Source organism: Cebus imitator, unplaced genomic scaffold (assembly GCF_001604975.1).
Source record: "Cebus imitator isolate Cc_AM_T3 unplaced genomic scaffold, Cebus_imitator-1.0 Scaffold107, whole genome shotgun sequence".
Taxonomy (NCBI): Eukaryota; Metazoa; Chordata; class Mammalia; order Primates; family Cebidae; genus Cebus; species Cebus imitator.
Window position 1 is genome coordinate 939741 of NW_016107422.1, and position 18160 is coordinate 957900.

General features: G+C 38.8%; 1 protein-coding gene across 2 annotated transcripts in view; it reads right to left on the bottom strand.

The window, feature by feature from the left end:
• Nucleotides 1-461: 461 nt before the first annotated feature.
• Nucleotides 462-18160, bottom strand: part of NLN (neurolysin) — a 107231-nt gene continuing 89532 nt past the window's right edge. Inside the window, exons 10-13 of one of the 2 annotated variants that reach the window (XM_017537852.2) lie at nucleotides 17114-17300; nucleotides 16675-16803; nucleotides 14569-14705; nucleotides 462-3516 (exon numbers count right to left, since the gene is read on the bottom strand). In XM_017537852.2, the coding sequence (XP_017393341.1) occupies nucleotides 3382-3516; nucleotides 14569-14705; nucleotides 16675-16803; nucleotides 17114-17300 (588 nt within the window). In that variant the 3' untranslated portion in view covers nucleotides 462-3381. The remainder of the gene's footprint in view (nucleotides 3517-14568; nucleotides 14706-16674; nucleotides 16804-17113; nucleotides 17301-18160) is intronic. The other variant, XM_017537853.2, reaches the window with a different exon arrangement.

Consider the following 18160-nt stretch of genomic DNA (forward strand, 5'->3'; position numbering starts at 1 on the left):
TGGGCTTAGATGAAGTCATTAGGGTGGAGCTCTCATGATGGGATTCGTGCTCTTATAAAAAGAGACACTGGGACTTGCTCCCTGCCACTGCTGCCTGCAGAAGTTTCTGAACCCTTTATGTTCCACATCTGCCTCCTCTCTCTTCCCATGGCTCTCTACAGAGCTATTTGTGACATGTCTACCTGACACTTTTGTGGATATGGTCAGTAAAAGAGGAAGAGGGGCGTCACCATGAACCAGATTTACCAGCATGTGGCTTGTGGGACTTCCCAGCTTCCAGAACTGTAAGAAAGACGTGTCTGCTTTTGAAGCCACCCACTCTGTGATATTTTGTTGTAGCAGCCTGATGACAGTATTTTAATGTACATTTTAATACAATTTCCTTGGCACTTGGAAAGTTCCACCTGTATATAATAGAAAATGAATAAATGATAAAACACAAACAAACTGGCCTAGTGGGGTGGCAGGATCTCCACAGACCTTTAATTTATACATAGAGGCTAAAGGTAAAATGGTGAAGTAGAAAATTGAGTCACTGCCTATTAGCTAAGGCATTTACAAGTACAATGATCATATCAGAAATTTTTCTTTGAAGAGTTATTTCCTCAATTTTAGCCTCTTCCACAATGCAATTTGTCATCCAAAGAGCTACAGATATCCACTTCTCATCTTATTAGCTTTAGGAAGGCAAGACCCTGACCTAAGTAGCTCAGGTGATAACTCTTCAAGGCAATTGTTAGTTGTTTATCTAGGTAACATGCAACATTTATATTAGAGGGGGACAAAGTCTACATCAGGTGGCATAACGTCAAGGCATTTCTCTTCTCTGCAGCATCGTAAAACTAAACCTTTAGGATCATGCCTACTATCCATTAGCATAAGAGGTTTAAGATTTTATCCTTCACAACATAACAACGCCTTAAAAAAAAAAAGGCCTAAATCCCCTGGATCAATTACCAGGAGAGACTTTATTACATGTGGCTCAGTCTATAAATCTTAAGTGTACATTTGTCCAATTACAATTTCCAGTTATCCACTATTTCAAGCATGTCAGTGATACTCTCTGCTCTGATATAGAAAAAAAGAACAACTAGATAGATGGTCACATTCAAAAAGGTTTAAAAAAGTAAGTCCTTTCTTTTGAATTATGTTAGAGAAGTTTCTGAGTATTAATTTTTTTTTTTTTTTTGAGACTGAGTCTTGCTCTGTCACCCAGGTTGGAGTGCAATGGTATAATCTCGGCTTGCTGCAACCTCTTACTCCTGGGTTCAAGCTATTCTCCTACCTCAGCCTTCCGAGTAGCTGGGACTACAGGCATGAGCCATCATGCCCAGCTACATTTTGTATTTTTGTAGAGATGGGGTTTCACCATTTTGGCCAGGCTGGTCTTGAGCTCCTGACCTCAGGTGATCCGCCTGCCTTGGCCTTCCAAACTGCTGAGATTACAGGCATGAGTCACTGAACCTGGCCTGAGTATTAATTTTGTGATGTTCTTTTGTAGATTTTAAATATTAGAGGTAGGCCCTAAATTTTAAAAAGAATACCATGGTGCTTTTGTTCTCATGCATTTCAGTTTTAACGCTAAGTATGAAAGAAATATGAGTTCGTTCTCATGTATAATAATGTAACTTTATTGTGTGCAGCCTTTCCACACCAATTTAGTTTTCCTGTGTGAAATAAGATTTCAAATGGTAAAGTTACTGTTAAGGAGACACACTGGAAAAAGCTGAAGAGTTTTTTGTCTGACATTGGAAAACGGAAAAGTCTGGGGGTGGGGGGAAGATATTGGAAAACAACCATAGGCTGCAAAGACCACAAAAACAGTTTTGGGGACTAGGGGGGTGACATTGAGTGAGTGTGGGGAAGAGAAGGGCTGGGGAAATAATCTCACAAGACAGGGCAGTAGGATTTTAGGTGGATGTTTAAGGTATTTGCTTGGCAGTTATAATCTAGGAATCTCCTAGCTCTTGAATTTCCTGCTGTCTGTAATTTTATTATGTAGTATAATAATTTTTTTTATTTAGCACAAAGTCCACTTGGACCAGAGAATCGAAAGGTGCTAATTTTGTCCCTGGCCAGTAAAGTCATACCTAAGGTATGCAATGGAAAACAACTGGAAGACCTAGGCAGGGTACATTCAAAGTTTTTTTTCTCTTTTTTAATTTTATTATCCTGTCTTGGTTTCCTTATTGAATAGACTCCTACAGGAAAAAGAAATACTGTGAGTTTACTGGTCTGCTGTAGAATCGGAATTTAGACCTACAATAAAGAGAGTTAAAGATAGATTCAACAGTTCACTTAAAATAAAAATCACCAGATGAAATAGGCTACTGAAGACTGTCTTCCCTGCAGTGAGTTTCATCACACACATAAGGCTTTGGAGCAGCTGTCCTCAAATGCTTCTGTCCAAAACCCACTCCTTTTCTGGGGTGTCTGAATCTTTTATGTTCTACATCCATTCCCTCTCTCTTCCCATGGCTCTCTACAGAGCCATTTGTGACATATCTACCTGACACTTTTGGGGACGTGGTCAGTAAAAGAGGCAAAGTCCCTAACACTCATTAGAAACATGGGAAGAGAAAAATGTGCTTGGGCTAGCTTTAGTATTCTAATTGGCATACATGCCAAAAGATTGACGATCTTGTATGATGAAGTGGAAATGAGCCTCTAATACAAACTACGAAATCCTCTGATAAAAGATACAAAAACTTATATATTAGACCAGCCTAGTTGAAACATAATTTTTTGATGCTCTCTGACTGGACTTTAGACAGAGAAGACAAACTCAAATGGAGGAAGATAATTTAAATGTGGCACAAAGTTGGGAATCGTGTAGCCTGATACACAAAGATAAATGCATCACTGAGGCATATTCCCCTGGCCTTGAGGTATGCGGGCAAAGGAGAGGTTACACCTTCCTGGGAGACAAAGGATCAAAGTTGACACAGAGTTCCAAGAAAATATTTACCAGAAGAATGTGATGATTCATTTATCAGTACAGAAATCCCAAGTACAAAACTTCAAGATACAAGAAGGATAAATTAGATCATGTATATGATTCAATTTAAAAATTCTTAGCCCTCTTATATTATCTAGATAATAGTAAAAAATCAAGTTACCTTCATATGAAATTTTCATAAAAAGAAATCAAATCCAGTTTTATGAAATTTTATACTACAATTACTTTCTACTGGGTCTTTTCTTAGGTCACAGTATTTATAATTCCATTTACATCTTTATAATTTTTAAAATTAGAAAACAAAAGGACATCAATAAAAATCTAAATTTTCATTTGCAAAACTCCCTTTAGTTTCCAGGCCAGTAACACACAGTGATGTCGACTTGTCCTCCAGACAGGGACGGCTACCAAAGATCCCCAGTTCACGAACCATGCAGGCCTCGACTCATTAGGAACGCTTTTTGGTTTGGCTCACGTTTCAAGAAATTGTGGAGCATGTCCATGCCGTCCAGAGATCCCCCAGGTTTCAGGATTAGGTTTCTGTATTTCATTCCAACCTAATAAAATAAAACATCATGCCTAATAATTCATGGTTATAGCAATTTTCTAAATCTCTAGATGCAGAAGAGGAAAGGGTAGGGGTGAAGGAAAAAGGACTTTAGCCTTACTCTGTCTAGATGTTTTCTCTTGCTCACAAACAGCTCTGCAGTATTTATTTATTTTGGTAGCTAAGAGATTTGGAGCTTGAAACCTCAGGTCTTGTACACTGTCCTTTATTATGGTCTTGTCTCTTTAGATTCAAGGTAGTGAGTTGACAATATGAACAAACAAACAAACAAATAGCCAAATGGAATATACAACAGGTTCCTATTTGCTACTCTATCTCTTGTGATTTCAAAAGGGTTAGAAAGCAAGTGTTCAAGAAAGCTACAAATAGGAGTTCTGGGTGCCTGGAAACAGTAGCACGGCTACTGTCAAATGGCTTCTGCTGCTTTTATGACAGGCTCATTCAAAACAGCAACAACAAAACCCTCTTCCTTATGGATGGGAGGAGGAGGGCAGCACATGCCCCACAGGGGAGAGCAAGATGTTTTTATGGGTTCATGCTGGGAATGAGGACCTTTGGAAATCTTTCTTTGGGGACAGAGATCTGGGATTTTAAATCACAGTTCCTCTACTTTTATTTACATAAACACAGGAGCAGAGAGAGGGAAAGAAAATAGGGGTTATTTAGTATCAGCATTGTTCAATATTTTCACTTCTCTTTCACTGTCCTTTTAAGGAAGCAGAGCAAGACAATTCAATGAGGCATAATTCCAAATATATGCATAATAAACAATTCACAGAGTAAACAAATTTATATCCATTATATCACTTGATCAACAGGACTAATCATCTTTTTTAGTACAAGAAGAGCTAGAGATTTTCCAGCTCTGTCATATAACAAGATTTTGATTGATACAACTATCAGAGGTAAATTTAGTCAAACTGTTAAGGAAAATAAAACATGGATGAAATCTACCAAGTTGGACACAAAACAATTTATGTCCTAGAGCCATAAAAATACAAACTTTTGGGGGTTACCTTTTGGCTATAAATAGAAATCATTTGCAGCTTACTAATCATCTACAGGCTAACATCTAACTTCACAGTCTGGACTCTAATCAAGAGTAAATAATTAGTTAAAGTTACCTTCTCATAAACTCTAGGGCTGCACTCTCCAACAGAAACATAATATGAGGCAAATATGTAACTTTAAATTTTCTACTAACCACATTTTTTTAAAGTTAAACAAATAGGTAAAATTAATTTTACTATTTTATTTAAACCACTATATCCACAATAGTATCATTTCAACATGTGTCAATATACACATTATGGAGACCTTTGTTCCTGTTGTTGTAAGTCCTCAAACCCAGTGTGCTTTTTACATTTACGGTACATCTCAATTCAGTTCTTCAGTTGTACTTAGCCTCATTTCAAGTCTCAACAGCCACAGCTAACATACTGGACAGGTCTGGGGCCCGGAGCATAAAATCATCTTTAGGAGGGCTTGTTACACGGTGTTCTGGTATGATATTAAAAAGGTACAAAGCAGTCTAAGTTGTTCTATTAATACTTTGTTTATAAAGAAACTGTAACTGTGAGGAAATCAAGAAGAGAAGCTCTAAGACAACTGCTAAAATTTTTCATGTTAGAAACACCCTTGAGGAAGATCTGCATACAGCAAAAACTAGAGCTTTCCTATGAAGGAAATAACTGACTTATTTACAAGTTTTAAATCAATTTTCTTAAAAGGAGAAGGTGTTCAATCACTGATATTGGACTTTCCAAAACTGAGGACTAGGGCTTGGAGCTAGATTCAATTAGCTTTCTCCTCTCTTCTTCTTCCTCTCTCTCTCCCTCTCCTCTCTCTCTTTTCTTTCTTTCTTTTTTTTTTTTTTTTTTTTTTTTTGAGGGAGTCTCACTCTGTCACCCAGGCTGAAGTACAGTGGCACAATTTCGGCACACTGCAACCTCTCCCTCCCGGGTTCAAGCGATTCTCATGCCTCAGTGTCCTGAGTAACTGGGATTACAGATGTGCACCGCCACACCCAGCTAATTTTTTGCATTTTTAGTAAAGATGGGGTTTTGCTATGTTGGCCAAGCTGGTCTGTAACTCCTGGTCTCAAGTGATCTGACTGCCTCGGCCTCCCAAAGTGCTGGGATTATAGGCATGAGCCAATGCTCCCGACCTTCAATTAGCTTTTGGAAAAAAACAACAACAATAAAAACATGTTATTTCTTGTCTGGTCTGCAGCAATTCATTACTATTACAGCAGCAATCTAGAATCTAACATGTGAGTGATGGTTGTTCTTGTCATGGACTTTAAGCCAAGAAGGAGCATATCATAGCTATTGAGTCCAACCACAATTTATCTCCCTTCCCTTCCTTACTCTGCTCAATATGCCTAAATTTGACCAGTGTTAAGTTAGTGGGTGGAGCGTGGGAAGATTGTGCTCTCTGGGTAGAGCAGTACAGGAAGAACATAGACAATGTGAGTTAACTTTTTCTGCAGAATTACAAACATATTTTAAACATTTTATTATGAAAAATGTAAAATACACAGTAATAGTACAGCAACAGTGTAATGAGCTGTCATGAACCCATCAACCAATCGCAATCATCAATACTTATATGCAGAAATTCTTCAAGCTCAAGATCTATGTATCGTATATCTTTCATTTATTATAAACACATATTCAGTAGTATTATAGAAACATTAAGGAAAATCAAAATGAAAGTTTAAAAAAATTACTCCAAATGTGGACATCTGACAAAGTATTTTCATTTTGTGCAGAGAACTGTAATTTTAGGTAGTAAAGAAAAGGAAGCATTTGAGGAGTTCCATGGTGTGGTAAAGAGACAGCTCACGAATGGTAAAATCATTTCAGAGCAGGGCACTGTTTAATCTCACAATATGTGGCTCAGTACAGTCAAATCTTCCTCTGCTTATGGCTCCATACAAGTTGATTCAATTTCCTGAATTACAGAGCAATGGTCTTTTAATAGTTTCATTTCCTTTGCAATGAAGTTTTGAGAAGAGTTTAAGAGTCATTTTGGTAACAGGATCTTGCTTTTCTTAAGAAAAAAATAGTTAAGTGAATTTTTGTGTTTCGGGGGGGCACCAGGCTCTTTACGTGAGAGAACATGGTCTGGGAGACACATGCTAAAGGGGGAAGGAGTCTTTGCCCTACATTGTTCTATTAATACTTTGTTTATAAAGAAACTGTAACTGTGAGGAAATCAAGAAGAGAAGCTCTAAGACAACTGCTAAAATTTTTCACATTAGAAATATCCTTCAGGAAGATCTGCATACAATAAAAACTAAAGTTTTCCTATGAAGGAAAACCAGTGTCATCCACCTGTGTTTTTTTTTTTTTTTTTAAATCTAAGATGGGGTTTCACCATGTTGGCCAGACTGGTCTTGAACTCCTGACCTCAGGTGATCCACCCACGTCAGCCTCCCAAAGTGCTAGGATTACAGGCAAGAGCCACCGCGCCGGCACCTCTGTGGTTTTTTTAATCCTAGAAGACTAGCATATATCTTTTGGCAAGTGTGCAAGTCTTCTCCCACACAGTGACGATTTTTGAACCAAGATCAGGAGCTCTAGTCAAGCCCAGGTTTGAATCTTAGTCCAATCCTTAGCTATGTGACCTGCAGCCTGGATTTCCTCATCTGTCAAATGGGAGTATGGCTACCTCACTTGGTTTCTGGGCAGTTGGAGAAGGTGATTTCAGTATTCCGTTCACTCCCTAGCATATCTGGCATATAGCAGTAATCAATAAACCTCTCCTTTCCTCCTCCCCTTTCCTCTCTTCCCTTTCCTTTCACACTGCCTCAGCTCATTATTTACATACAGTTCAGGGAAACAAATGCATTCCTGGAGTGGCATTTCCTCAAAATTATTTCTATCTTCTAAAAAAGCTAAAGAAAGGCATAAGAAACTTCATTTCCACTGCTAGTAAGAAATAGAACATATAATTCAGTAGGAGTATTAAGTGGGAGAGAGAAAACACTCAGACACTCATTTTATCCAATAATATGCACCTTTCAGGTAATATTTTAATAGCAATAATAATTATCTAAATAAAGGATGTCCATCATCTATCAGCAATGAGAATATATACATGGGAAACAGATTGGGTCTCCTGCTATCTTGGGCATCTGCAGCAGCTCATGCAGGCTCTCACTAACTTTCCACCCCTCCTCCCTCCTTCCCAGCATGGAGGACTCTAGGGAGTGCAGCCAGAGCTATCTCCTTCCTACACTGAGTAACAGGCATCAGGGCAGAGAGTGACCGGCCAAGGATGGGTGATGATAATCAGGCACCTGACAAGCTCAGTAGCCTGCTTTAAAGCTGGACTTCGGAATCTCTCCTTCCATAACTCCCTCCCAAGAGCATACTCTTTGTTTTTTATGAGGCTGGGAAGATCTTGAATGGAAAAAAATAAAAAAAGAATTGCTTTGACAACAAAGAAGGAGGGAGAGAATGAAACTGGTGCTGATAGAGAGATGCAGCCAAGAATAGTGTTCGGAATTGTTGCCTAATTAGAAGAGGCTTTCTGGAAACCTTACTGATTTATGAGGCTAGAAGGGTAAACTTTTATTTATGGGGAAGAGGAGATCCAAAGAAAAAAACACCCTGGGTAGGAGTATGTATGAAGGGTCGAGAAGTGGAAGCGGAGGGGGAAAATGATCAGTTAGGTCCAAAAAGGCATAAATATGTTATACAGTAATTAAATAATTGTGAAGCAGAGATGGGAACACAACGCGGAATAAAATAGCTCTTTTTACAAGAGTCTTATGATCTATTAGGGAAGATAAAAAAATAGACAATTAACCAAGCAGATTATTGGGGTGCTAAGAGCGAACAAAGAAGGGCTGTAAGAGCACAAAGGAAGGAAAACTGCTTCCAGTTGGTTGGGATTCAAGATTTAGAAGATCTGACCTTGTAAATATTCAAGAAGTAGGCTGGAAATCAATTCAAATTCCTTCCTTTGTCCCTCAAGTCAGGCAAAACCTGAGGCTACTAGAAAAGGTTCAGTTATAAGAAAAACCAGCTGTTGGATGGTACATCAGGAGAGCTGAGACAGAGAAGAGAATTAAAGCCATTTGTAAAAACCTTCTGGAGAGGAAATTTCATATTCTCTTTCAGCAACACATTACAGCAGGAATTGGGCCTAGGATTCTGTTTCAAGCACTGGAATCCTTAGCTTTATATTATAGATTCTCTATCAAGTGATTCTTTGTCATGTTTAACTGAGACGCTTCATGTTTCTGTGGCTATTATTGTATGTAAGACGTCGCTCCTTACTTATGGCATTACAGACTGAAATATAGCTGCACTTACTATCTTGACTTTCTATTTCTTTCAGAAGTGATACTTGTTTGTATTTCTCCTCTTCTGATTGAAGAAACAAAGCTTAGCAATTTCTTCAAATGCAAAAGAGGAGGAAGATAATAGCTTAACAATATAATTGCCTTTGAATCCACAATGTCTATTACCTCTTAGAAAATTTTCCCACAATGAAGTTGCCTTATAAAAAGAAACGGCCCTAGTTAAAATGCCCCATTATTTCAACCTATGATTAACTGCTGGATTCTGAATTCACATTTGGTGACCTTAAAGATCTTCGAGAGCTTGCTGGAAGTGTTAATCCCAAGCAGTTCCATTCCATAATTATTAAGAGAACATTTAGAAAAGTGAAAGCTATGTTTGACAATGAGACAACTTCATGTTCATTGAGGAAAAAAAAAAACTTTAGGTAATAAATAACAAAATAATTGGCTGGGTATGGTGGCTCACACCTGTAATCCCAGCACTTTGGGAGGCCGAAGTGGGCGGATTGCCTGAGGTCAGGAGTTCAAGACCAGTCTGACCAACATGGTGAAACCCCATCTCTATGAAAAATACAAAAAATAAATATTAAAAAAAAGCCGGGAGTGGTGGCATGTGCCTGTAATCCCAGCTACTTGGGCGGCTGAGGCAGGGGGACTGCTTGAACCAGGGAGGTGGAGGTTGCAGTGAGCCCAGGTTGCACTGAGCCAAGATCGTGTCACTGCATTCCAGCCTGGGCGACAGAGAAAGATTCTGTCTGAAAAATAAACAGAAACGACAACAACATCAACAAAATAATTAAGCAGTTACGATGTGATGTCTATTTACTATGACAAATAATATTTTAAAAATAAAGATAAAACCAGAGGTAGCAAAGTTTTGGGCTGTTATAGGTAGGCAGCCAGTTATTATACTTTGATAGAGGCCCTCAAAACAATGAAAACTGTACCCTAAAATATTCTACTGCTACTTTCTATAGTTGTGCTTGTGAAGATCTGAAATGGTCCCCAGAGCAGACTCTGGGGTTTGTAGGATGGCAGGGGGTTACAGAGAGAAGGCCTGGAGACAGTCTTCTCTATTGCATAACCAATTACATCAACAACATGTGGTTTCTCAGCTCCCAGCCTCTCCAGTTGCCTGGGGACTAACAATAGCAGGCACTGACTCTTTGAAGGGCCATCCCGCTATCTTCTCAAAATGACCCAAACACACATTAGGGAGGGTGAGACAACAAAGTCTGCAGGATGTGTTTTGATTGCTGATTCCCATGACTTCAGATCAAATGAAGTATTCCTTTATACCATACAAATTCATATTTTTATCCTGTCTATGTATCTGAAGCAACCACTCACTGACATGTGCAACTAAAGCAAAACCACCGAGTCTGGAACAACTCAAGGTAATGCCATCTTTCTCAGTGTTGGCTAATAACACACTCTGTGGTTACGGCACAAAATAGTGTATGGTATATTGGTCTGAAGAAGTATTTTTCTTTTTTTTAACATTTAAGTTTAGGGGTATGAGTGTGGGTTGGTTATATAGGTAAACTTGTGTCATGGGGTTTGTTGTACAGATTATTTCATCATCCAGGTATTAAAGCTAGTACCCATTAGTTATTTTTCCTGATCCTCTCCCTCTTTCCATCCTTCACCCTCCAAAAGGCCCCAGTGTGTGTTGTTTTCCTCTATGTATCCATGGGTTCTCATCATTTAGCTCGCATTTATAAGTGAGGACCTGAAGCATTTGGTTTTTGATTCCTGTGTTAGTTTGCTAAGGGTAATGTCCTCCAGCTCCATCCATGTCCCTACCAAGGACATGATCTTGTTCTTTTTTTTTTTTGAGATGGAGTTTTGCTCTTGTTGCTGAGGCTGGAGTACAATGGTGCAATCTCGACTCACTGCAGCCTCCACACCCTGGGTTCAGCTCTTGTTCTTTTTCATGACTGCACAGTATTTCATGGTGTATATTATTTTTGTGCAGGGAGTTCTTCTTCTTCTTTTCTTATTAAAATAAATATTCGCTCTAAAATAACACTTGCCTTACAAAATACAAGTACCCAGTTATTAAAAATTAATGCTTTGGGACAACAAAAGACTTTCTTTTTCTTTTCATCACACATAGCTATAATGACAATCTAATTTTTTTGTAGACTAGGATTGTTCTACCACAGCATTAATTTTTAATAACTGGGTACTTGGATCTTGTAAGGGAAGTGTTATTTTAGAGCAAGTATTTGTTTTTTCTTTTTTAAAGAACACCCCCACAAAACAACAACAACAAAAAAACCCAAATAGTACATTGTATGAGGGAATAAAATGGTTGCTTAAAAAACATCTTCTAGTATCTGCGAAGCGTATGAGGGTGAGGGGCCAAGGGATTCTTCTCAGCTTTTAGAGCCAGGTCCATTATTGCTGTGATAGCAGAGGAGCAGGGAGTGCCATGATATGCAAAGCATTTGAAAGGAAAGGAAAAAGTGCAAAGGAAGGAATTAACACCTGCCTTATGGCATAAGACATCTAAGAAAACAGCACGGCTGAATCCAGAATTTTAGTAATACTAAAAATTGTTTTTAACATCACAAGTTTTTTTTTTTTTTTTTTAAATATAGTTTATTTGGCCTCTGAATGTAAAGTGAGAGACCAGAATATCACAAGTTTTAACTCTAAGTTGTTGGGATCATGCTTTCTCTAAGTTTAACCCAGCACCTTCATCTAAATAAGAGTAGTATGGCTGCTTGCCAAACTGTGTAGCTTAAGAATAAGAGGAAGTACAGAGAAACATAATGACAGGAATTGCTTCTATTAGGCTTGCGAGTTCCTGGGAACCACTGGGATCAGTAATTTGGCTGCTACCTTGACATCCAGAAGAGAAAAAGTAATGAGAGAGGGTACAGGGTATGTGGTCACATGAGGGCAAGCGCAGCGGAGGTGATGGCGAAGGCTTGGCTGGGAAAGGCAGTGTGTACACTTACACCAGGAAGCCTCACCAGTGATTGCCAGTAAGATGTAACAATTGTGCCTTTACCTAGTTAGATCTTTTTTCTCATTGAAACATTGTTTCTGGCTTCCAAAATAATCTATGCACTATGTAAAAATAAGGAAAATCTCCATAAAAATATAGAAAAATTATCACTCATAAACGTATCCCCCAAAGATACTCATTGACAACATTTTGATGTGCTTTTTTCTTCTAAACACATTTTAAAATCAACATTTGTAATCTATGGTGTAAAATATCTTACAATATGATGTTTTTTCACTTGGTAATAGTCACGTTAAATATTCTAGACATAGTAAAAGTTTATTGAAGCCCTCTTTCCATGCCCAAGACCACTTTTTTTGTCTTTTGTTTTTCTTTAAAAACTAGTCTATTTTTCAATTTTTATTTTTATTTTTTGATTTTTAACTTCTCTTTATTTTAGGGGACAGTTCTCCAAAAGAGAAGAGAAAGGTAATCAGAGAAGGTACTGGGTATGTGGTCCCGTGAGTGGCAGCACAGAGGAAGTGAATGGGAAGGCTTAGTCCCCTCCCCCTAGTTCACTCGTATGTTCAAAGGATGGAAAGATCCCTTTTGGTTTTGGATAACCTCAAAGATTTCTTGAACATGTGGTTATCTGAGTTAGACCTTTAAGACTGCTAGAATTTTTGAGAGGCACAGATGAAGGAGGCATATATTTTAGGTGAATGAAAGAGAATGAATAAATTTGTGAAGGTGGAGAAACCCAAGGGAACACACAAACTTAAACACACAGGGAGTACTGGGAAGTAAAAAAGGGTTTCATTGCTGAGCTGAGGGCTGTGAACAGAGAGAGGAGTAACAAGAGGCAGGAAGTGAAGAAAAAAGGTGAGGGCTTTCGGGGTTGGTATCTGGGTCATCAGTGGTAACTACGGAGGAAGGATAACTTTCCAATTCTGTTGGTGGGGTCAAAAGTAAGGAAATAGAGGTTTGCAAAGACCTCTTCTTACACTGAGAAATTAGGCTGTGAAAAGAACAGAGTACTAACACTAACAGGGGTTATCAGAATCAGTAGTGAGGTTTTTTTTCCAAGGCAGCAAACCAGAAACTTGATGTTAAGAGACATCTCCTCTGAGACAGGAAGAAATGAGACAAGTACTGAAGTACAGAGAAAGAAAGATGAAGGTACTCATTCTCAATGATTTTTTTTTTTTTTCGAGACAGGTCTCACTCTGTCATCCAGGCTGGAGTGCAGTGGCATGATCTCAGCTCACTGTAGCTGCCACCGCTCTTGGGCTCAAGCAATACTCCCATCTCAGCCTCCAGAATAGCTCGGGCTATAAGCCTGTACCACCATACCTGGCTAATTTTGTTCATTTTTTGTAGAGATGAGGTCTTGCTCTATTGAATAGGTTGGTCTCAAATTCCTGGACTTGAGTGATCCTCCCACCTCAATCTCCCAAAGTTCTGGGACTACAGGTGTGAGCCACTGCACCCAGCTTCAATAATCTTAATTTTTTAAATAAAGAGGAGAGATCATCTGCTGACAGAGGAGAGAGGTGGTGGGGACTCGGAGGGAAATTAATAAGGAGAATGGAGTTGGACCAGAGAGAACGCTGGGGTCCGGTTCAGGCTAGAGGGTATGACTTTGCAGTGGGGCATGTCAGTGGAGTCATACAATCTTCCCCAGGACACTTTGAATCCTCAGAGCACCGTCTCTATGGTGGAAGCATTAAGGGATGGATCCTGATTGAAGGCCATGCAGGAGTAGGTAAGTCTCTGAGAACAATAGTCAGCAGTTGACCTTTGTAAATGGGTTGGCCAGGTAATGGAAAAAGAATTACAAGGACTTAACAGATTGGGTGGGGTGGGATGGGAGAGGAAATGCTTCAAAATAATAAAGTATGAGTACCTTGGAGGTGTTATTTCAGGAGGAAGGTGGGGAGGGAATGGTGATTTAAATCACATCGATGTATTTCAATACATATGTGTAAGGTACAACGTATGCAATCTAGAACAAAGTATTTGGAGAACAAATCAGTTGGCTGAAATAAGCACAGAGAGCCTGATTTTGATAATTTGTTCTTCTAATTTCTGAATCAAACTGTTTAAAAACATGTATTGGAAAATGCATCAGCCTTGGAAATAATCTGATGGATAAGTCTTCAATGAGAATGGAGATTGGGGGCTGTAAATCAGGAAGGTCTGTCTGGCAGCTACCTGGCAGTCAACTCACTGCACACAGAAAGGAATGGCTCAGGTTAATGAAGCAGCTTAAACTATGTAAAAGCACAAAGGTCGCAAACCATGTAGTGGGTGGGGCATGCCAGCCACAGAAAAAGGGCGCCTCCCACAAAAGTGCACAAAGTGTGTAGAGAATATCAAAACACACGGAAACCATTTACATCACGGAAGGAGTTTATCTTTCTTTCCCAACCTCCTATAAAACTAAAACGTTGTATGGCACATGTCAAAACTAGCAGCTATAAATTCTCAAATCCATAAAAAAAGCTTTGAATTTTAAATTATGTAGTATACTGGAATGTCAATAAGCAAGAAAATATACTAGTTTTTTTTTAAGTTATAGAATTAATCACTTGTATACTGCAACTTAATGATGTACGATGATTTGAAAGATGCAAAGCCTCAGAGGTAAAAGCTGTTACCAAGCCTCTTACAGTAAAATCTAGGTGCGATCAATATTTTACACTAGGAGTTAAAGGGGAGGGAGCAACCAAAAAATTAATAAAAGAAGAATAAGAATACTATACCTCCGGATTCATTATCCCTTCTTTTTTAAAGCAGCTGTAAAACATGTCCATGGAAAATACTTCACTCCAAAGATATCCATAATATTGGCCATCATATCCCCCTGCCAAATGTCCAAAAGTAGCTGGCATATTTGTGCCTTTAAAAAAAATACATTTCAATCAATGTGATAGCAAATGTTAATGATGAGGTTAACAGCTAGCTAAGGTTTCCCTTTGGGGAGCCTAGCTGTGGGAGGAGAGAGTGAATGATATCATCTCACCTCTAATACTCCCTGGGCTTATGTGTCCTCTTGGCCAAGATGTTTATAAACATCTATCAATGGCTCAACCTCAGAGCTGGTTTCGGCCCCAAGCTCTGGAATGATAGTTTCAGCGGCTTTGTCCACACCCATCAGATAGCTCAGTGTTTTGGAACTGAAGTCAGTCCTTTCTTATCCCTTAAACATGTATGTATCTTGGAATATAATATTAACCCTACTCTTTGCCACATCTCTTTATGTCTAAAATGTCTCAGAATCACACTTATTTTAGGATGATAATTACTGAAAAACAACTTTTTTTTTGAGACAGAGTCTCACTCTGTCACCCAAGCTGGAGTGCAGTGGTGAGATCTCAGCTTACTGCAACCTTGGCATCCCGGGTTCAAGCGATTCTCTTGCCTCAGCCTCCCCAGTAGCTGGGATTACAGATGCCTGTCACTACACTGGCTCATTTTTGTATTTTTAGTAGAGATGGGATTTCACCATGTTAGTCAGGCTGTTCTTGAACTTCTGACCTCAAGTGATCTGCCCACCTTGGCTTCCCAAAGTGCTGGGATTACAGGCGTGAGGCACCATGCCCGGCCTGAAAAAGAACTCTTTACCAATTTGATCTACCTGCAGGGCTACTTTATAAAAGATTTTGTCAAAGTGGCTTGAGACACAAAGGTGCTCTATGGCTTACTATGTAGGGAGCCTAGAATGACTCAACTGACCATTCTTGTTTTTATTCTCTCTATAAATATGGCTGACTCATTTTAATAACAATTTCCTGGGTGAAAAATATTCACCTTACCAACTACATACAAAAGCACAACTATATATTGTCTTAAAACATATACATACAAATATAAATACACACACACACACACACACACACTCACACACAGGCATACACACACATGTACACACGAGTCCCATAAATTTCTGGTTAGAAAATGCTAGCCAAATGCTTTAACTGACTTCAGAATCAGAAACAAGGTGAAGGTCATGCTTCTCCCCCAAAATACCACTTCCTTTTTTTTTTTTTTGAGACAGGGTGTCACTATGTCACCAAGGCTGGAGTATAGTGGTGTGATCACGGCTTGCTGCAGCTTCAACCTCCCCATGCTCAGGTAATCCTCTGAACTCAGCTTCCTGGGTGGCTGGGACTACAGGCACAGCACATACTACCATACCTGGCTAATTTTTGTATTTTTTGTAGAGACGGGCTTTGCCATGTTGCCTAGGCTGGTTTTGAACTCCTGAACTCAAGTGATCTTCCTGCCTCAGCCTCCCAAAGTGCTGGGATTACTGGTATGAGCCAGCGCACCAGGCCTAAAAATGCCCCTTCTTGATAGCATAACAGGATGACTATGGTCAATAATAATTTAATTGTATATTTAAAAATAACTAAAATAGTGTAAGCGGATGTATGTAATACAAAGGATAAATGCTTGAGGGGATGGAAAAAATAAAATACTATACGCAAAGGAAAAAATAAAAAAAAAATAAATGATCTTTCTGCCAATTTGTTACTGAAAATCACAGGGAAGTCATGGTGCATACAGGGAGGGAGGAGCTGAGAGTGTGCTGCCAACATGAACGTCTCTCCCAGCTCTGGGGCGGAGGCCAACTGCTCACGCCTGATTACGCTAAAATGCTGCAGATCTGGAGCCACCTTTCTTTCAAGCGCATTTGGACAGGATAACTCATAAGGGCATAGTATGCTTATCTGAAAGTCATGGCCTGATTACAGAAATCAGAAACAATTAGGTAATCTGTCTGACAAACTCCATCTCCCCTGCAATGTTAGGAGAATGTCCTGTGCTTCACAGGGAAATGCACTCAACTCGTAGTAGTTACATACCTGGAGTAGCTACAACACCTAATATTTCTGAGCAGTATTTGGCATATTCACTTGCAGCATCCAGCGATGTGTTGGTATGAAGAGACTGATCAACTTTGCTCAGAACAATCTGGCGCAGGGTCAGAAGACCTAATAACATAAGAATGTTTGGGCATGTTTTGGAAAAGACAGAACTGTGTGTTCTATTATCACAAGATTGCAGATTCCAAAAACGGATTCCAGTAGTACTCATCACAAAATGGGAGCAGGACATCTCATTCTACTTAAGATTTAAAAGAGATGTGGTTTTCTGTCTTAGACAAAATCCCAGGGTTTCCTACTTCAGTATATTTAATATTCTTCACTCCTCATATTAGCACTGTTGGGGTACCATTTAAAGGGAAAATAAGTTCTACAGAAGAAGATGCCAGCAATTTTTTTCTAAAATTACAAGTCATACCTGTGTTGACTAGTCTAGAAGCCACAAGTTTTTCAAGCAGATCATCTGAAATGGGGCTTCCGTCTTTATAATGTTTTGACAATCTTCGGAGGGAATCAATGTCCCACACCCAGTTTTCAAGCATTTGTGATGGCACTTCTACAAAGTCAGTTTCCACATTTGTTCCGCTAAATCGTGCAAAATCAGTCTAGAAAGCAAACACAGAGATTTTTTTTAAAGAACTGAATGAAAAGTACATATGCAATTAATAATTATTAAGAATCACCAAAACTTAAGGCAGAATCAGACTCAACTGCCCCTTTGAAAATAAAATACAGCAGCTGAGCAATAACCCCTAAATACCCTATATTGTGGTAATAATTTCATTCCTTTGAATTGTAAACAAGATTGGAACGATCATCAGGAAATCAAAACTCAAAAATACAAACAGTCTAAGCTAAAAACAAGCCTTAAGCTTTGAAAGCAAAAATATTTTAAAAGAATTTTCCATTAAAAAATGAAGAGATCCATTAAACAAGCAATTTTTCCCTGGCTCCTCCTTCCAATTGCTTACTTCTGTTTACTCAGTACATGCCTTTCTGCGGCACTCATCACTCTATTGCTTAACTACTTAAGTTTTAACCAAAATTAATTAAAGAGTTAAATGACAACACTGTAGACTGATAACCTTTGAGTGTGCGATGCTTTGTATTCTAAACTTTAAATGAGTGGTTCTAAGATTACTATGTTGTAGGAAGCCAGATTTCTACCTCTCAGATTGGGTGGACAATGTTACTTTAAAATAAGAAGCCGCTTCAGTAGGAGTTAGGTTTGTAAATTAATTGGCAAGTGGAGTGAGTTATATGCTATAGGAAAAGAGAAACAAGGGATGTATTCAAAAGTTAGAGCACTCCTGGTGCTCTAACTTCAGAATAAAGGACTTATTCTGAAGGCCTGAGCTGAGTTAAAAAAACAAAAGAGGTATCCGAGTCATGGCACCAGAATAAAAAAAAAAAAAAAAAAAAAAAAGTTTAAAAAGTTTAATGAAACCAAGTTTAGTAAATTCTT